This window comes from Psittacula echo, assembly GCF_963264785.1.
Source record: "Psittacula echo genome assembly, chromosome: 4".
In the NCBI taxonomy this organism is placed as follows: Eukaryota; Metazoa; Chordata; class Aves; order Psittaciformes; family Psittacidae; genus Psittacula; species Psittacula echo.
Window position 1 is genome coordinate 109,163,865 of NC_137738.1, and position 21,437 is coordinate 109,185,301.

Genomic DNA, 21,437 nt, shown 5'->3' on the forward strand with positions numbered 1-21,437 from the left:
ATGCAACCGATGCGACATGGAGTAAATGGGCTGCACTAATTACACAACGAGCTCGAATAGGAAATCCCAGTCGTCCAGGCATTCTAGAAGTCATCATGGACTGGCCAGAGGGCAAAGATTTTGGAATGTCACCAGAGGAGGAGGTGATGCGTGCTGAAGAGGCCCCACCATATAATAAACTGTCAGAAAGTGAAAAGCAGTATGCCTTGTTTACTGATGGGTCCTGCCATATTGTGGGAAAGCATCGGAGATGGAAGGCAGCTGTATGGAGTCCTCAAAGACAAGTTGCAGAAACTGCTGAAGGGGAGGGTGAATCGAGTCAGTTTGCCGAGGTGAAAGCCATCCAGCTGGCCTTGGACATTGCTGAACGAGAAAAGTGGCCAGTACTTTATCTCTATACTGACTCATGGATGGTGGCAAATGCCCTGTGGGGGTGGTTGCAGCAATGGAAGCAGAGCAACTGGCAACGCAGAGGTAAACCCATCTGGGCTGCTGCACTGTGGCAAGATATCGCTGCCCGGGTGCAGAACCTGGTGGTGAAGGTACGCCATGTAGACGCCCATGTACCCAAGAGTCGGGCCACTGAGGAACACCAGAACAACCAACAAGTGGATAAAGCTGCTAAGATTGAAGTGGCTCAGATGGACTTAGATTGGCAACATAAAGGTGAATTATTTTTGGCTCGGTGGGCCCATGACACTTCAGGCCATCAGGGCAGAGATGCAACATACAGATGGGCCCGTGATCGAGGGGTGGACTTAACAATGGACACTATTGCCCAGGTTATTCATGAGTGTGAAACATGTGCTGCAATTAAACAAGCCAAACGGTTAAAGCCTCTTTGGTATGGAGGACGATGGCTGAAGTACAAATATGGGGAGGCCTGGCAGATTGATTATATCACACTCCCACCAACCCGCCACGGCAAGCGCCATGTGCTTACCATGGTGGAAGCAACCACCGGGTGGCTGGAAACATACGCTGTGTCCCATGCCACTGCCCGGAACACTATCCTGGGCCTTGAGAAACAGATTTTGTGGCGACATGGCACCCCAGAAAGAATTGAATCAGACAATGGGACTCATTTCCGGAATAACCTTATAGACACTTGGGCCAAAGAGCATGGCATTGAGTGGGTATATCACATCCCCTACCATGCACCAGCCTCTGGGAAAATCGAACGGTACAATGGGCTGTTAAAAACTACACTGAGAGCAATGGGCGGGGGAACTTTCAAGCATTGGGATACACACTTACCAAAGGCCACCTGGTTGGTCAACACCAGAGGATCTGCCAACAGGGCTGGCCCAGCCCAGTCGGAACTTTTACATATTGTAGAGGGGGACAAAGTTCCTGTGGTGCACATGAAGAATTTGCTGGGGAAGACAGTCTGGGTTATTCCTGCTTCAGGTAAAGGCAAACCCACTCGTGGGATTGCTTTTGCTCAGGGACCTGGATATACTTGGTGGGTAATGCGGGAAGATGGGGAAGTCCGATGCGTACCTCAAGGGGATTTGATTTTAGGGGAAAACAGACAATGAACTCAATTGTACGCTGTTGCCTGCTATAGCCATCAACTAGAAGTCTGCAGGGCACCAGCGACTGGCCCTGACTTCCCTCCGACCATCATCCCAACAGAGAATGAACTTTGATAGAACCGGATGAGTTCTACAGTGAAGGAACGATCAGCATCAGCAGACAACGATCCAACACTGCACACAGCCTCTCCTGCCCTGAAAGACTGTTACAAGAGATGGAGCCCAACATCATGAACCGAACGGACTCAGTAGCTTTATAGGAATTGGTCCGTGCACTAAGATAACAGTGCACTGAAATGAGAGTGAGGGTATATGGAAAATGTGGGATCTGAGCATGACGTGAATGGTATGGAATAAGGGGTGGATACTGTCCTGGGTTCAGCAGTAGCAGTCAGTTTTTCTCCTTTTTAGTAGCTGTTGCAGCACTGTGTTTTTGACTTTCAGCCTCGGAACAAAGCTGATAACAGTGATGTTTAGACTGACCAAAGACTTTGTGAGTCTCATGCTCTGCCAGGGAGGAGGAGGGGCCGGGAGGAAGCAGGGACAGGACGCCTGACCCAAACTAGCCAAAGAGGTATTCCATACCACAGCACGTCATGCCCGGGGATGTAACTGGGAGCTACCCGGAAGGGCACGTCCTCTTTTCGGTCGGGCTCTTTTCCGGCGAGCGGTATCATATTTTCTTCCCTTGTTATTTCTCTTATCATTATTATTATTGGTGGCGGCAGTGGTGATTTGTGTTATACCTGAGTTACTGGACTGTTCTTATCTCAACCCGTGGGAGTTACATTCTTTCGATTCTCCTCCCCATCCCTCTGGGGAGTGGGGGGGGGGAAGTAGACTGCGTGGTTCTAATTTACAGCCGGGGCTTAAACCACGACAGTGGTACATTTATTGATAGTCATCTTTTTCTTAATCTGTGCAGAGTGTGCTTTGCTGCTGCTGCCTACTGCTCGCTTTCTTCATCAGAAAGTCACACGTTACAAAATCAAATGCCTTATGAAGGGTATTATTTCTCCATAATTATACTCGTCAATAACACTCATAATCTTCTCAAGGAAGGAAATCAAGTGTTATTTGGCAAGGCCTGTTTCAGCAAAACCAGCTTGTCCAACATCCGCTATGTTTCTGTCATTTATTCCTCATCATTAAAAACTTCTGGGTTTGTTGGTTTACTGGAGTGGCTGTTGGCTGAGGGTTGCTGTCTGCCCAACCTGCCTGTGGTACTCCATCATATTCTGTGTAGTAAAATACTTGCACTCCTCAGGACTCATAAATTTACCCAACATTTCAAGACATTTCTAAGCAAAATTAACCTCAGTGCAATGAGCATCTAAGCTCATTTTCAGGCTCCTCAATGCTATTTATTAGCTGCATGTTTGGCTCAGGCCCAAAATGAGCAGAGGAATGCAAGGGCACTGTGGCTTTCAGGTTGTGTATATGCATGAAATTTTAAACACAGAATGATGTAGGCTAGACAGATGACCTATGCATCCATGGGAAGAATAACTTCATTTCCTACTTGACAGATTTTTTGGTGAAATATGCAGAAGGCATATTTTTTCTTCCTTTCTACATAATTTTCTGTGGTCACAGTACATGTGATAACGTCAGCAGAGATTACTCTGCCCGTTTGAGGAGGGTGTTGTCAATGTTATTCAAAAACATGGGAAATATAGAGGGCCCAAGGGGCTGAACAAGAAGCAAGTCACTGACAAAAACAAGGGCAGTGTCAGGTCTGGGGGGCCCAGCCCAGTATGCCCCTGCCAACCCTCAACATGAGGAGAATACCTGGGCGAGAAGAGAGGGGGGTTTGTTTCCAGAAAAGCCCTGGCAGCATGGAGAAGAGCTTCCAGTGAATATTCATTTAAAGTGAATATTATAAAAGCTCTTCAGTTTAAGCCCCATGATACTTGACATGAGGAAGCCGGGCTCAAGAGCCATTCCGTCATTTTTAAGTAAAGACAAAGGAAAGCTCGTTAAATGTGAATTAGACATTGAATGTGCATGAAATGCAGATGAAAAACCCATTGCCATTTCACTTTCTAATGAAGACCCCTTCTTTTTCTTGGATGTTGTTTGACATCCGCTGGCTTGCTTTATCTCCTACAGCAAGGATGCAGAATGAAAAATGAGAGTTGTAGACCATGTATTCTCATTTTTGTTCCATTTTTGCTGTATTTACTGGAGTTAGTTGTTTGGGGCATGACGAGATGTTCACATGTCTAAATCACTTATCTAAAAACTGTCACCTCTTTTTTTCTTGTATACAAGATTCCTTTTATTTTAATCTATTCATAGGAATATGCTAGATAATAAAATGCATTCAAATCAACGCATATTTCTTGCAAAGCAAGATTTCCTAGTTTCTCAGTAAACATCTGTAGATCATAGAGATATAGGGCCTTCTGGGGGTCTTAGCTCAACTTTCCGCTCAAGGTGGACTGCTGCTGCCACTTGATCAAACTAGTTCTGGCTTCATGTAGGCAAGCTTGAAAACCTCTGAGGATGGAGGTCCCTTATCTCTCTGGTGACCTCCCCATAAAGTAGCTTTTCCTCATGTTGGTGTCCTATGAAACCCTCTGGACAGGGTGACATATGAGCTGGTTGTGTTCAGCCTCGAGAAGAGGAGGCAAAAGGGAAATTCAGCTGTGATTTTCTGTCTCCTAATGTGTGACCAAGGAGAAAGCAGAGCCAGAGTCATCTTAGAGCTGCATGGAGTAAGCAAGAGGTGATGGTTACACATTGGTTGGGGGTTCTGGCTGGATTTGGAAATGAAATTCCCATGACAGTGGTTAAAAACTTGAGGAGCAGCCCAGGGTGGTGGTGGGACCTCCCTTTTGGAGGAATATTCAAAGATCAGCTGAAGAAGACCCCAAGCAACACTTTGAAGTTGACCTTGCTCAGAAGAGGAAGTTGGTCTGGACACTCTCTGAAGCTCCTTCTGACCTGAATTTTCCAGTGCTCTTTTCATCCCGTGCTCCTTTAAAACTCTCCTCTGTCACGGTGGTTGTAGAAAATTTGAGAGCAGGTCACCAGAGAGGTGGGGGACCCCTAGTTAAACTGCTGGGTGAGGGAGGTGATGGTGCAACAGCGTTTTGTATACTAGCTAAAAGTTATCACTGTCACTGCTTCTTGTATCTCTGTTGAAGTGGTTTCAACGCACAGGACAGAGCTCTGACTCTTTTCTTGAGGAAATATTAAGAGGGTTTTTTAGGTTAAACCTCAGAACTCTTGTATATAAGACTTGATAAGCTGGGGCAAATAAATCAAAGTCAGCTGCTAAACACTTCAGGAGCTGGGTCAGAGGTTTCCTTCATTGTTTTTCTAAATTGAAATCCATCTTCTGTGTCCTACTTGGTGTAGTTTCCAGGAAGAACATGCGACAAGCCAGTAATTCCCAGGATTTTCTACGGATGCAACCCCAACAGTCAAAGAGGAGTTTACAAACCTTTCCAATTGCCCTCTGCTCTGTTTACAAAATATATCCTGGAGTTTCCTGTCCTGTGAGCTCTGCAGCTCACTGGTAATGGAGGAGCAGAGCCATGCACAGCTCCTTGGTAGAACCATCTTCTTATCATAGAATGAACCACAGAATGGCTCGAGTTGGAAGGGACCTTAAAGCTCATCCAGTTCCAACCCCCTACCATGAGCAGGGACACCTTCCACTAGAGAAGGTTGCTCCAAGCCCCATCCAACCTGGCGTTGAACACTGCCAGTGATGGGGTAGCCACAGCTTCTCTGGGCAACCTGTGCCAGGGCCTCACCACCCTCACAGTGAAGAAGAAGCAAAAGCTGTTGAAGCACTTGCTTATGCTAGGAATGGAGACTCTGAAACAGCCCCAGCACAGGCTCACTTCAGCATCCTCAAAAACCACAGGAATAGCCTCAGCTCCAACATTTATTGGACCTTGCATCGTTCTTTCTGTCACTCCCTTTGCCTTCAGCCTTGTGAGAAGGAAGTTGGGAAGAGTGATCTATTGATGCCTCGCAGCAATGCCTCTAGTTCAGCCTTAGGAGCCATCCCTGAGCGTACCTGTTAATCATTGTGTGCTGCCTCCAGGCTGTCCCGGTTCACTTCCCACAACTGCAGAGGCACAGATACACCCACATGTCCTCCCACAGCTTCCTCTGCCCCACACTGGGCCCCAGCACTGTGCCGTTGCACCCCTGGGTGGCGTGGTGGCTGCCGTAAATGCAGGGCCCCTGTGCTGTTCCCTCTCTGTCTGCCCCAGGTGTCTGTCTTGCTCTAAGTAGACAAAGTGCTTTCTAGGACTGGTTTCATGTTCTGCAGGGTGAGCCCAGCTGTTCATGAAGTTCATTGTCACCATCAGTGTCCTTGGTATCTACTGCTGCCCTCAAGCATCTTCCATTGGGCCAACCTCTGAGTTCCCAGTGGCTGCAGAAGCATTTGAGGTCCAACAGGCACCACGCTGCCTGAGAGCCATGAGAGGTGGCACAGTGATACTAACGGTTAGAAAACGCCAGCTCATACCTTCTTATTTCTGCTTTCTGTACGTATCTGCATCACTACTAGAAACCATACCCCCTCATTTTTCCACATGCATCATTTTTCCACAAGACTCATCATTTGGTGCAGAGGGAAAACACACAAGCATGTTAAGGCTTCATGTGCAATGTAAAGTAGAAGAGAGATCAATATGTAAAATAGATTGATATTATTTGATTGGATTGGGGGGGGGAGTTGTTTTTCCTTTTTTTTTTCCTTTTTTTTGTTTCATCTGGAATTAGAGAAAAACAGATCTCACCAGGTGCTAGAAAAGCTGCACACAGCCCAGATGATCAAAAGCACCTATTCCCTCTCCTCCAGGTAGTTGTTTATGTGTATGCTCACACTGGGAGCACATCCAGCCACTGGATACAGTAATATTTTTTGCTTCAGAGTGTGTTCAGAAAGCGTTACCCAAAGTATGTCAGTAGTGAACACCCCCTACACACACCCTGAGGATGCTGCTGAGGTTGAACTGATATTTATTGACTTGTAATTTGGTAAATGCATCGTTACATATTTGCTTTGGACTCAATATTTCTTCCTTTTCTTCCCCAAGCTTCTGCCCATTCTATCCCTGATCCATCTGTGGTTTAAGTTGTGCAGTGATGGTCCCTACTTTTCTTCATGCCTTTGATGCCTCGTTTCTGCATGGGCCTGGGAAAGCCCCATTGATGCTCAGCCTGGGTCAGGTTTTGCCATGAGCAGAAAGGAGTCACCATCCTGAGATGCTCAGTTCCTCATTCAGCCCAGAGAGACTCATGCAGGTCTCCTACCCCATCTTAGACCATCCTACCCCATCCTGCACCTGGCCGGGTGTCATTTCTGCTCATGAAAAATGTGGCCATCTGATGGGGACTGTGGACTCAGATATCCCAAGAAAACATAGAATCACAGAGTGCTTTGGGTTGGAAGGGACATTGAAGCTCATCCAGTTCCAACCCCTGCCACAGGCAGGGACACCTTCCACTAGACCAGGTTGCTCCAAGCCCTGTCCAACCTGGCCTTGAACACTGCCAGGGGTGGGGCAGCCACAACTTCTCTGGGCAACCTGGGCCAGGGCCTCACCACCCTCATAGTGAAGAATTGCCCATGCGGAGATTAGATTGTTTCTTTCCTCCTAGATATATGAACTTTGAGGACTTTGTCAGAGGCCCAGCAAGCTGACACACATGGTACAGATGCAGGTGCAGCTCAGACCACAGGATTTCTGCCTATCCCTTAGAAGGTGCTGCACTAAGGCAGAAGGTTGAGCTCTTCTTGTGCCTTGATGAGTGTCTGCGTTGGCCAGCAGATTTCTCACTCCTCTTCTAGGTCAGGAGTGATGCTCCGGAGGCAGCAGAGTCCCAGTGCAGCTCCCGCAGCCTGGAACCTGGAGCCCTGCGGTCCTGAGCTGCAGCCACGTTACCAACCAGCAGTCTGGGACAAAGCATGTTTCTTGTGAAGACGATTTTCAAGTCTTCACTGAACCAAAAACTTTCAGATCCTCCTTCAGCTGCTGAGTGCTGTGGTGTGCATTGCGTGGTGTGAGCGTACATGAGGACAGGGCAGCAGGGAAACATAGCTCTCCATCCAACTCTATCCATCTCAGCGCTGCTCCCCATTGAGGTGGCTTGCCTGTGTGTAACCTCACGAGCTGCTCTCAATATCACCTCAGCTTCCAGGAACTACACCACTGAGCAGGTGAGGGATGTTCCTAGCCCTTCTGCTTCAGTGGCTGCAGCATGCAAATCAGCACGGCCCATCTGTGTGCCCCGTGCTTAAAAAAAAGAAAGAATACATCCATTTCAGGTGCTTGGGCACTTACTCTAAGAATGTAAATGTAGACAGCGTGTCTCAGTGGTGAACAATGGTGAAAAAAATATTTCCTCCCTAAGGGCTGAAGCCTCCATGTACATCGAGGGTGTTTGGGTGCTGCTCTTCTGGCTTTTACCACCAGCCCATCCATGTGGGCATCTGTGGGGTGCAAGGTCTTCCCTTGGGCCAAGGAGTGTGCACATCTGCAAAAAACACCATGGGCCAGATGTGGAGGTGGGTGGGATGGACCGGATTTGTCATACAGGATGAAATGTGTCCCCTCACAGTTCAGGTGTTTTGGGAGAGAAGCGAGCAGTGAGGTCTTACTCAATTAACTGAATGCTTGCTTTAACAAATAACAAACTCTCTAGATGGTTTATCATTTGTCATCCCTCTCACACCTGCCACCATCAGAAGGTCTCTGGTGATTAACAGGAACATGTGCCAAGGTCCCACAATACAAGGTGCAACCTGGGGAACAAGCTTCAAAACAGAAAATATTCCCACACGCTCCTCTGGCTGCCTCCTGGGGAAAAGGGAGCTCTTGCTCACCGTCCTCTGCCTCCAGTGTGGGTGATTGTTAGTGATGGGTTTCTCCTGGTTTTCAGTTTTAAGGTATGCATGGGCTGGTTTTCCTTGTCTGAACAGCTGCCAAGTCTGAGGCTCGGTCTGAGAGGAGGAGAGGGAATGAGCCAGTTCCTCCAAGCCAAAGCCATGGGAATGCTTCTGCCATGCTGTCTCAGGTGCTGGATGGGGAGCACAAGGCGATGGTCAGGCTTTTGCTACAAACTGATACAAATTTAGACACTCCTGCCTATTTCTGTGCACTTTCAGGTCACTTCTTCAGGTTTTATTTGAGGTTTCAAAGCAGAGAAGTGAAGTTGCTGGTGTGGCATGTGCCTTTTCTAATGATTGTACCCTCAAAATATACCATTTCGCTCCTGCAGCCCTCCCCCCTACAGACACCCCTGTCACATTTTAGTCACTTCTTTTAATCCCCCTATTATTAATACAGTTTCAAAATGACAATTTTACACATGACTAGGTTTTCATGTTAATAAGAATATCAACTCTGGGCTGGCAGGGATTAGTGAAGCTGCAGCCATTCCCATGTGGTCCCAAACAGCATCCCGTTCCTGGGTGCTCCCATGGGAAGCAGAGCCTTGCAGCAGGGCAGCACTCAGTGTCAGGACGGGAAAAATGTGCTGGTGATGGATGCTGTGCCTTGCGGCAGCAGCACAAGGATCAGCTGTGCATGATGCTGGCAGTGTCACCATTACACAGGGTGCTGGTGATATCACCATTGCATCAGGTGCTGGCAGTGTCGCCGCTGCACAGGGTGCTGGTCTTGTCATCGCTGCACAGGATGTTGGCAGTGTAACCATTGCGCAGGGTACTGGCAGTGTCACCATTCCGTTGAGTGTTTTCGGTGTCACCATTGAGCAGGGTGGTGGCTGTGTCGCCATTGCACTGGGTGCTGGCCCCGTCACAGTTACACAGGGTGCTGGAGGTGTCACCATTGCAGTTTGCTGGCCTAGTCACCATCACACGGGGTGCTGTCAGTGTCACCGTTGTGCATCGCCGCTGTGCCAGCTGGGTTGCCCCGGTAACTGATGCACGTCAAAGGGAGCAAACGATGAACAGGCTTAAAAAAAGACGAAAACCACACGGCACAAACAAACCAGGTATTTGCTCAGAGGGGTTGTACGGTTTTAATGCCCTTAGCGTGTAATTATTTATGAGTAGCTCTCCTTTAATCAACGGCAGCATAGGGACCGTGCTTAAACATAAACACAGTCACAGATCATAAACCCTTGCTGGCAAAGCCAGGCAAAAGTGATCACTAATAGCTTTGCAGTTGAGCAAGAGGGCTCAGAGATTGTTGACAGACACGAGTGGCTGCAGAGAACAACCAGATTATCAACAATAAAGTAGTACTGTGTGCATTCAAAGCACTTGTAAATAATGGCCAATGCCTGGGGAAGGGTGATGCTTTGCTCCTGGGCAGTGAGGTGAGTGCTGGGGAGGTTCCCAGCACAAGGGGTCCATCCGGGCTGTGCATGACAGCCAGAGAAGGCAGATGAGGAGCCAAGCTCTCTGCAAAGGTCCTTAAACACCTAGCGAGGTGCCTCAGTGGTGAGTGCCTCCTTGCTCGCTCTCCTGCTGACACCACACGCCAAGTACTTAACTGAAATTATTTCTTTGAAAACATTGAGCCAGTAAGCGCATGTCAGTAGGCTCCTATATTTATCTTCTCCTCATACATCCGTCAGTCCCTCTCCTTTCTCTGCTCATCCTTCCCATGCCAAACCTCAGGTTGCGCTCTGGAAGCTTCACTGGGACATGATCTTCTTTGAAGCCAGTGGGAGTTGTGCCTGAATGATTACACCAGTTTTCTCTGAGCATTCAAACTGCAGGAAAAAATATTCTTAATTTAGTTGCAATTTGCTATGAAGTGCACCAGACTTCGGGTAAGTAAGCAGTACCTGAGAGACCCTTGGGGCTGTCACTTGCCATCCATGGAGAGCTGTAGGGGAACACAAGAAACCTTATGAAGGAAGGCAACAGCACCAGCTGCTCACAAGGGTCTTGGAGCAGCACTGCAGAGACAGGTAGGTTTGGTTGGAAGAAAATGTAGAATCAAAAATTTTAAAATCACTATTTTAGTAATAAATAAGAATCTATAAAATATATAGAAATAAAGTAAGAAAGGGAATGGACCTTCTGCAGAGCCTTGGTGGCACCGTGGAGCTCTGGGGGTTTCCTCACTGCTACCTGTGGGAAGGATGAGGAGATGCCAAGTGGTGATGGGTCCCTCTGGAGCACACAGATGGGAAGGTCACCCAGTGCCATCCCAGGGTTTTTTCCAACTTGACAGTTGACCAGTGACACTGTAATCATATGGCGAGGAAGACTGGGTGAGATCCTGCACCAGAGCAGCATAGCTGTGAGTGCCATGTGCAGCCCAATGCGTGATGCACTGTGCCCAGCATGCAACCATCATGGGGTCCTCCCACAACAGCTACTGTTCATGCATCACATTGCTCAAGCTGAGCATGTTTTGGTGAAGCATCTTTCCTTATGCATTTCTTTTCTTTTTTTTTCAGAATTATTTTTAGATATTCACCAAAAAAAAAAAAAGTTAAAAATTTGGAAACTGTGTCTCATGTCTCCTGTGCAGGCGCAAGCAGCAGGCTCGGCACAGTCCTCACCCACCCATGGAGCCAGCCGCCCCATGCCCATGCCTGTCAGATCCACCTCCGCCGGCTCTACCCCAACTCACGTCCCGCAGGACTCACTCACTGGAGTCGGGGGAGATGTGCAGGAAGCTTTCACACAAGGTGAATATCACACAGAACGGAACCACATCTGGTGTTAATACTGCATCATCATGTAAAAGAGGGGACATTCAGACTGATACAAGGAAGTTCTTCCCTGTGAAGGTGCTGAGGCCCTGGCACAGGCTGCCCAGAGAAGCTGTGGCTGCCCCATCCCTGGCAGTGTTCAGGGCCAGGTTGGATGGGGCTTGGAGCAACCTGGTCTAGTGGAAGGTGTCCCTGCCCGTGGCATGGGCTTCAAACTGGATGATCTTTAAGGTCCCTTCCAAACCAAACTATTCTATGATGATTCTACGTGTAACAGAAGCCTAACTCGCTGATACTGAGACAATAATTACGAACCCCTTTCCTGCAGTCTAGACCAAAGAGATTGGGGGCACATTTTTAATCTTTACAACTTAATGAAATTATTTCTGTGATGATGATCTTCCCTCAGGGGGAGGGATCTTCCACCCCAGAAAGTTACTCCCACAAGTAATTTAACAGTTAGACATTAAAAACTGGTCATATTTTCAAATGTGGTGGTTGAACTGTGATTTGCAAGACAGAAAAAAACAGTTTAATGACCGAAACTAGGAAAACAAACAGCTCTCTTATTCAGAGTATTTAGCTAACAGCTGCCCACCTCTCTGCTGGTTATGGGGCAGAAAGGGAGATGAAATTTTGCAGCACAACTTGGTGAAGGCTGTTCATAATGGAGCAGTTGGCTGGCGTGCACATCTGCAGAATGGCTCATGTGCTCTGCTAGAGACACAGACATGCAGCAGCCCTGTGGGGAGAAGAAAAATAAAGTGCTAAACCTGAGAAATGGAGGAAAGAGGAGAGGAGAGGAGAGGAGAGGAGAGGAGAGGAGAGGAGAGGAGAGGAGAGGAGAGGAGAGGAGAGGAGAGGAAAGGAGAGGAAAGTTGAGGAAAGGAGAGGAAAGGAGAGGAAAGGAGAGGTCAGGAGAACAGGGAAGGGAAAACAAGGCAAGGCAAGGGAAAGAACAAGAGGAGAAGAAGATGGGAAGACCATGATGAAGAAGCAGAAGGACACACAGGACAACAACATTCTTTTTGCTCCAACCATTGGAGTTCCTTCTTTTGCACTTTTCAACATGTTACTCCCCTTGGAAAAAATATCACTGTCTGGCCTAAACTCACTGTTGCCAACTGCCCCAAAAGTAGACATAAGAAGTCTATTTATTACCAGATAGCTTCAGCTGCATTCCTCTCTGTCCACCTTGTCCTCCGTTTCTTCAGTGAAATCAGTATGGTTGGATCAAATGGGTAAGCTGTCCATTTGTGAATAATACAGCTTATTGTGCTTTGAAGAAAAGCAGGGCAGCAGTTGACATACGTATTTCTATCCCCCAACTTCTGTAGGTAGTGTGAGTTTATACTTAGCTGCTGTTGCTTTTAAAAAAGAAAAGTTTTACAGTCACACGTTTACGTTTCAAAAAAGTCCATCTTTTCCATGTGAAAGCCATTGTGAGCTCAAGAAGGGCTCCAAGATTTGAAGACAAGCAGATGAAATGGAGACTTGTTCAGCTCAATGCAGACCACTGCCTCTTCCTCAAATACTGGAGAGACTTGGCTGTCTGGTGATGTGGGAAGGCAGCAAGCAAAGACACGACTGTCAGTCTGGTGTCAAGAAACTTGGCAAATACTTTTCTATCTTCAGGGACCTTCTCACTGCAGAGAGGGAAATCAGTGATTCTTCAGTCCTAGCTACTTCAACTCTGCTCATGGTGAATGAAGCGATTCCCAGTAGGAACAGATGCCGGTTTTTAGTATTTCTCAGGAGTGGTGACTCGTGGGTTTTCTATGCTCTTTTCCTTTTACCCATATTGGTCCAGAGTTCTTCATCTTTACTATTCCAGAAGCATCCCAGGATGTACAGCTGTGAGAAGAACAGCCGCAGGACCTGGTCTCTCCTCCGACAGATTCGGAGGTTGTTTCTGAACATGATCCACATTTCTGGAGGTGGACATCCACTCATGTATTATATTCTTCTGATTGACAATAAAAGGAAGAAGGACAGAAAATACACCTTTCACTAATGCTCTGGCTAGGACTTCAGCTGTTTGTGGGCATAGACAACTGGCAAGCAGCAACCCTTCATGTGGACCTCTTGGTACTCCATGGGAAATGCCACTGGATATTGGACATCTTAGAGCCTGCAGTGCCAGGGCACTTCAGCCTCTCTTGTGTGTTGGTCCTTTGAAGTCAACAAGAGCCCTTGCCTTGTTGCAGAGGTCAGGTTGTTTAGTTCTTTAAAAGATGACAAGTTTTATCATAGGGAGTCTCAAAACTAGAGGTGGTGTTTTCTCATTCTGGCTAGGGAAGATCATGAATATTAGTGTCAAATACCTTTGTCAGATGGACAGTCTCCTTTCAAAACAAGCAAACATGAAAATAAACTTACCAGAACTGATGGTATATTTCAAAACCAAACATATTTTAAATAACAATTTGCATTTATCAGCTGCTCATTGGATATATCCTTCTAGAACAATCTTCTTCCTTGCCTAAATGAGCTGCTGCCAGAAGAAGGTGAGGAAAGAGACTACAAAATGGTAGCAGAGGAGCAGGAAGTATCAGTGAATACTTATAATTGGCATGTGATGCCAGTGAGGACTGCAAGCATACTCAGTATGAGGAAAGGCTGATACTTGTTCTCCAGAGCCAGGTGATGCAGAACATCCAGTCAGAAAACACTGAGCATCTACAACTCAACTGTGAGAAGATATGTCTTTTCTGATCCCATTGGTAGGAACAAGCTCCTCATCTCTAAACACTTCCAGAACCGACAGCAGAAGCAGGCATTTCCAGGGAGGCAAGATGCCAAATACCAGAGGCACAACACTCCATCTGTTGCTGTGGGTGGTCCAGTCGCCTCCTCTTCATCTCTACAACAAGTTTGATGGTTACAGCCGAGAGCTCTCAACTGATTTCTTTGGCAGCTGCCTCTCCTTCCCCCCTTTGCAGATTGGCTTTCTTTTTCCAGGCTGAGTGAAGTGGAACAGCAGTGCAATGAGTCCTACCAGTTAGTGGGAAAATCTAGTCTATCTGCCTCATCATTTTTCCCCTTTTCTTTTTTAATTAGGAAAGCACAAAGGGATGAATTGATCTTCTTTCTGCTGCTAGGAGTAATGAACACATGATTATAGTAGTACAGTCACTGTCCTACTTGATCATTTTTCACTTTACAGTATTGCTTTGGCATCCAAATTTGCTCTCAATCCATCTGTTTTTTTCTTTGGAGAACCTGGCAAAAGCCATGACAAAGCAAACTTCCTTCTGCACAGTTTACAGTCACCAGAGCTGTCTTCCTCAAACTCCTGGCTTCAGTAGAAGCTGATGTAATTAATCAAGGGCTCATTCATGCCTTTCAGCTGAATGACTGGTTCATAACGGGATAGTCTTTGTCAGGACCTGTTAAAATTGCCCAAAGTGAAAACTTTTTTTTTTCTAGGTTTTTAACACCTGACAGCATGTTGCAATGAACCAGGTGGTGTAAAAAACTATTCTGGGCTGGGCTAAGGACGCATCACAACAGCTTGATGCAGCTGCATCACAACAGCTTGATAACGGTGGTGGTGATGACTCCCTGGAAGCAAAACACCTATAGGCAATGCCTGCAGTACACGTACTTGGGGGGGGTGTAACACAAACATTTAAATTCTTTTTGCTAACTTTTACATATCCACCAGATTCTCATAAAATGTCACTACAGAGTGAGGAGGAAAAGGGAGTGAAGATTCCAGTGCTGTTCCACCTCTTGCTGCTGTGACCTAGGAATGGGCAGGGAGGCCAAGTCTTCTGTGAGCTTCTCCATCAATGCCTTTAAAGAGTTGAATCCCAGTGACCTTGATCATGCTCCATCCCTGGAAGGGTTCAATGCCGGCCTGGATGGGGCTTGGAGCAGCGTGGTGGAAGGTTTACCTGCATGCGGCAGGGAGTTGGAACTAGATAATCTTTAAGGTCATTTCCAACCCAAACTATTCTGTGATCCTATGATTTTATGATATAGTCTTAAGATTAGATAAGTTTCCTCCATAGGTGATCTCTCAATCTTCCACTTGGCCAGAGGACGAACACATTAATACAGTATCAGAATTGAATGCCTTGATGGCATTCCAGTTGAAATACACTGATACAGAGGCCGTCATCTAATTAGAAAGCTAATGCTGCTGTTTCTCATCTTGAAAGAGAAGAAAATATCCCTCAGGATTTCACAAAGGCAAATAGGATCCACCACCACCAGCAGAAAGGTAGAAGTTCCTCATGTGATAACCGCAGTGGTGGCTTATCCAACTACTAGAACAACTCTTGCAAGAAAAAAATGGTCAGCAGACTCCTTAATAAGTTTCCTGGAATGATCCTTCCGGAAAGGCAATCTGTACAATTAGTGCTATTTCATATTAATCATGCAAAATCAGGCAAATTCAAGGCAAGTGGAGAACACAGGAAACAGGATAAAATTTCTGTGTTTGTATATAATAAATAATTGAATGCCACCAGCTAGGAGGCCTTTGGGTGGCTTCTGCACATAGATGTCCAAATGAGCTCATTAACATTATTCATCTCTTCACAGGGGAGACAGGCTGGTATTTTACAGCCTTTCACTCCCAAAGGTAACATCGGTAGGATGGTGGCCATGCTTCCCTGTCCCATACAGTGACAGAGCTCTGAACATCTGGAGACCTGGATAAAGAGGCCTCCATTGTATAAGGGATGCAGAGGAGTCCCCTGTATCACAGGTCCCAGACTTGGCCAAGATCTGCATTTTTTCCCAGGAATTGCATGCTGTTTGCACATGCACAAGAAGACCCAGTGCCTTGCTGCTGGGTTGAGCATGATGCCGGTCAGTTGGCAGCCTAACCCGGAGGGAAAGCTGCTGATAGAAAGCACGTAATCTCAGTAGCATGCTCTGGCAGTGCTCAAACAGCACTAAAATCCACAGGCAAAATGTAGGAGTAGGCACTTTGACACCCTCCAGCCAAGGATGGGGTAAAAGCCAGCACCCCATTTGGAAGATTAAAGCAGCACGTCTGGAATGAGAGATGCCGGACTTCAAACAAAAGTAAATGTGTAATGTACAGTTGTCGTTATTGCAGTTGAGTACAGCTGCAGAATGTCACATCACATGTCTCTGGCAATCCCACACGTGTTGTCTTCATGCCCTCACTGGAGCAAATGATAGGACGGGATCTCAAGCTCCGAGATCTTAGAGCATGGTCAGGCACTCAGCATCAAAGTGGTGCTCCTGAAGGCTGCACCAGGGCAGACATCTGGTGGGATAACAGCCTGCTTGAAGCCATTTTCTGTGAGCAGTTAAAAGCACGGGAAAGGCTGAGATGGAGCCAACACACAGTTACAGGGACCTGCTCCCGGCAAAGGCTCAGCTTGGGGCCATCAGCTCCGCAACCTGAGAAACTGCGCCTACAGACCACCTGCCGGGGCAGAAAACATGACCCCACACCATCAAAGCCTCCAAATAAAACTGAAACAGCACAGCGCAAAAAAGGTGCCGGAGGAAAGGAGGCTCAGCGAGGATGAGGAGTCAGGTCTGCAGTGGCTGCAGGCGCTGGGGCTCTACAAAATTGGGCCATGACCGCCAAGATGCTCTGCTGCAAGAATATGGATGTTTTTGCCAGAGGGACCAGCACAGGGAACCAGAATAGATGGCTGAGAAGATCATTATCTTCCCAGCATCAAGCAAGAGGCAGTAAGCATCATCCCCGACACACAGCAGCTTGCTCATCTCTTTTATAGGCAGCAGCCAGTGTGACAGCTCCTTTGCAGATTGTGGCCCCTTGCTGGTCCCTGTCGTTCTAGAAGAGCTGTGGCAGATGTTCAGAGTGCTAATGGGATCCCTCAAGCAGAGCCTTGCACAAGACAAGTGTTCAGACAGGAACCAGGCAGGTCAGTGTCACCATGAGGGACAGCTAAGTGCCTATCCCCTGGCTGTGTGGCACACCGAGGAAGAAGATTGCTTCCTCCAGCAATGCAAGAGGAGAGCAAGAATTCAGTTATCTTTTATTCTGCTCAAATCTCAGTGATATTGATTGCAACAGAGAAGCCAGCAGTGATAACGACTGCACAAATGAGGAGCATGGATGAGCTGTGTAACGGCCAGCACCCAGCCACTCCTGTCATGGGGAGAGAAGCATCTGCCCTTGAGCTGTCATACGAGCACTGTCCTTGTCAAGGAGAAGAGTGGTGTGATAGCTAGTTAGCCAAAGAGGTGGTCAGGCAGACAAGCAGAACTGGTTCCAGAGCAGATCCCCATCCTTCACTAAGAGGAGCCACTTTGACAGGGTGCTGCCATACACCAGCACACCAAGCTCTGTCCTGCAGGGGGGACCCTGGTAAGGACCAGTGAGGGATACGTGGCCAATCACTGTGGCATGAGGAGGTTGGGCAGTGTCAGAGGGGCACATGTAATTCCTGCTGTCTGTCTGCTCCCAGGTACAAGGAGGAACCTCCACAACGACCTGCTGGTAGCAGCCGATTCCATCACCAACACCATGTCATCTCTGGTGAAGGAACTTCATTCAGGTAAGAGTCAATTGAGCAGCACACACGCACAGCAGGAGAATGAGAGCTTGAAGCCACAGGTTGGAGATCGAGATTGTCTCAAGATTTATTCTTTACAAAAACTATTTAAAGCATCATGGGAGGGTACGGGTTCATTTTTCCAGTGATAAAACAAAACATCACTTTTGTAGCTGACATCATTGAGAACGCCAAGTGCCTCCTGAACAGGCTGTCCACTGAATTTATCACTATAGTTAAGGCAATACTCTGGATACCAACCTGGCTGGTGGCACCGTTGGTGATTCCTGAAGCAGACTCACATCTAGCTCTCATTCTGCTGTGCATATTATCAATATTGCCTGTGTAGCAGCACTGAGCAGCTTTTCCAGTGCACCCTGCAGGCATGTCCCAGACCACTCACTAGGCAGAAGTACCACTTCCCTGTCCCACTTCTGGAGGACAGAGCTCCTTAACAACACCAGCCAGCAAGTCAGAAGCCAGGGCAGAATTTTTGAGTGAGTCTCCCTAAACTATTGCTTAGTGACGGCAATGCTTGAGCAGCAGGTGAAACTCCTCTGCAATGAATGCCCATTAGAGGCATTGCAAACATACAGGAAAGGTATATGAGGATTAAACAGCAATGTGAAAAAAAGATTATTATTTTCTTTGTTCCCTTTTACTATGCCAGTGAACACCTTGATGATATGGGAGCAGCTCCTGCTGTAGCCCAAGGATGCATCCTGTGGCTCTCGAGCCTTGTCAGCGATGGGGTGTGTGATCGTCTACTATTCCAGCAGCTTGTCTGTGGGCTGCCCTCTCTTTTAAGGGAGAAATAAAGCATTCTGTATTCAGCCTGAACCTCGCAGTTTCTGTTTCATGCCTCCCCCAGCCCGCTGCTGTATCCGGTAATGGCATCACATAATCCCCTTCATAAACTTATCAAACTCCATGTTAAAACCAGTTAGGCTTTTTGTTCCCACTGCCCTTAATGAAGAAATCACAGTTATAAATCGGGTTGATATTTTACTGCTAAGCCGTAAATTCACCCAGTCTAAATCCCGTGTCTTGGCTGCAAAGGCAGCTGTGAGTTAATAAAGTCTTTCATGTATGACAGGAGTATCGCTGGTGCCATTGCAGTGAAGAGCCATGTATTTCTTCAATAAATCACCATGCTCAAGATGCACACAGCTCTCTTCCCTCTAGGCTGGAACCCAGTGAACAAACCCTCTGCCCAAAACAGATGTCTGCAGTGATTTATTCTTTGCTTTTAACAGAAGGGCACATTTGCAGCGGTGTGGCCGAGCTCAGGCTCTGGCCCTGGGTGGCTGGTGACAGAGGTGAAAGGTCGGCTGGACCCACAGCTCTCCTGCCCTCCTCAGATCCCTGGCAGCTTGGCAAAGGCAAACAGCCTGGGTTTGCACTACTGATAGCCCTTTCAGGCTTGTCAGGGATCGTGCAATGCAGTTACGGTTCACAAGGGAGTGAAAATGGAATTAATTACAGTCTCCTACTTGAGGATATGCAGATACTGAAGAAGGCTCCCTTGAAAGTCTCTGAAATCATTTCATTTGTGTAAATTAGGAAAAGCATGAGTTATCCTCAGCTGATGAGAGTCGGTGGGATTTAACACATATTGTCCTGGAGGTAAGCTGTGAGAATAGACACCTCCTCCAGCCCCAGGCTCACCCGATATAGCTGCAGGCATTGTGCTCTGAGGGTTCTGTGAGACACTGGTGTGTGCACCACCCACACCTCTGTTTGCTTCTCCCTGGCTTTGCACAAGCTTGGAAAACAGATTCTTTTGAAAGGGAAATACTGCTTGGGGTTACCCCTTCCTAGATGGGCTTCCATAGATGCTCTGGTTGTGCTCCCAGCCATCTCCTCCTGCACCAAAAGCCTAATGCTCCTGGTGCTACCTAGGGAACACTGGCATCACTTTTACACCAACTGAGCTTAAAAAGACATGCAGGGATGATCTCCAGGGACCAGGCATGATGCTGCTGGATGGCTCAGCCCTCCCCTGTCAGACTGCCCAGCAGAAGGCAGGTTCAGGACCTAAAGCAGCTATTTTGCTCCAGGTCGTGACTCTTGTGATTAAAAATGTTTTGGTTTCGTCACTGATCTCTTCTGCACTGGCACTAAGGACTCATCCATAGCCATCAATTAGAAGGCACAGAGTGTGACTCCTGGATGTCTCATCGGTCCTGCTGTTAAAGCAACAAAGAGAGCAAATGTCTGTAAGATCCTCTTTGATCAGATCAATTCAGAATGCTTCAGGTTTTCAAACTGTACCTTTCATTGCTCTCAGCAGCATGTGAAGTAGGCAGAAGTGATATCACTATTATCTGTTTACACAGGTCTCATTGAAATATTGTGCAGAGAGATACGAGCCACCATCTGCAGAAGAATGTGACCTTCTGTTCCCACTCTCTGCTCCATAAATACAAGCCTGGCCATAAACTCTCTTCAACTTAATCAGAGTTAAATATAATGAATCACCAGCTCTCAGGCACAGAACAAGTGCTGGTCTCTGTAGACACAGCCTGTCACCAGTTTTGTGGCTTTGCTCCCATGTCAGCATCGGCATCACTGAACACCTTGCATAGGCAAATCCTGCAGCACCAGGAGAGACCCTCCAAGCTTTTCACCACACCATAAACCATTATATTTCTACCCTAGATTTGACCTCAGCATGAAAGTTGTGTCTTCCCTCTGTGTATATTGTGCAGTTCTTCATTTCTTACGGTGCTGAAGTAATAGTGCACAAAGGACTTTGGTCCCAGTACTGCCGGGGCAAAGTAGTAGTCCACTAGTAGTCCATTCTTCTGGACAATGTAGGCAGTGCTTCTAGCTAGCACTTTGCAATCCTCTGATCAGGATGGTGTGGGGACTGTTTTGCCACCAGCAGTGAGCAGACACCATGCCACTGGAAGAATGATGATGGGTTCTCCACCTAGATTCTCCTTAGGAGCCTGAACATTCTTTCCTCTCCAATGTCACCTATCCCTGAAAAGCCAGTTCTGCCTTGCCACAGAAAAGCCCCCCCAGCATCTATTCTATCACTTCCTTGTCTCATGTCTGCTTTTATTTTTTATTTTCATTTTTTTGAAGCAGAGGAAGAAGATGAAGAAGAAAGAGAAAAAATGCAGAATGGAAAGGACCGAGGTAAGGGGACAAACTACAGTCTCTAAGCTGTAAAGCATTTTCTGACTTGCTCTTCTGCAGGAGCCCAGTTTGCCCTCTCCATTTGGAGTCTCAGGAGAGGGCTCTGCACGCAGGTGGCTCCAGGTGGAAGCAGCCTGTGTTGCTACTACACCACCCACAGACACAGCACAGGTCTATTTGCCTGGTCTGGTCATCACCGTGCTGCTCTCTCCAACATCTGCCATGACTTGAGGTGATGTCATGGCCAAGCTTCCTTCAGCATGTGTATTCAGCTTTCAAGAATGTTTTTCTTTCAGCAAAGGTCATGCACAGAAATGTGTCAGAGGAGGAAGAGTTGCTCCGAGTGCTGTGAGAAATCCAGTTCATACGAACGTATTAGAAAAAAACAAGGCATGAGATGGTGACCAGTGACGGTCCTGGGCGGTGGAGCCGTCATCTGCTGAGCCACTGCCTCCTGTGACCTTGGCTGGACAAATGTTCAGAATTAGTCTGCTGATGGTAATCCTGTGTAGGCAGTGCTGTTGGAGGAGCGCCATTTCATAGGAGGTCTCTTTCATCTCTACTA

The 21,437-nt window shown here is 47.3% G+C and overlaps 1 protein-coding gene across 1 annotated transcript in view; it reads left to right on the plus strand.

The window, feature by feature from the left end:
- Positions 1 to 21,224, plus strand: part of DTNB (dystrobrevin beta) — a gene marked incomplete at its 3' end in the record, with an annotated part of 198,487 nt that extends 177,263 nt beyond the window's left edge. Inside the window, exons 18-21 of the mRNA XM_080615962.1 lie at positions 11,027 to 11,186; positions 17,639 to 17,728; positions 20,819 to 20,872; positions 21,169 to 21,224. Coding sequence (XP_080472088.1) covers positions 11,027 to 11,186; positions 17,639 to 17,728; positions 20,819 to 20,872; positions 21,169 to 21,224 — 360 coding nt within the window. The remainder of the gene's footprint in view (positions 1 to 11,026; positions 11,187 to 17,638; positions 17,729 to 20,818; positions 20,873 to 21,168) is intronic.
- Positions 21,225 to 21,437: the final 213 nt, after the last annotated feature.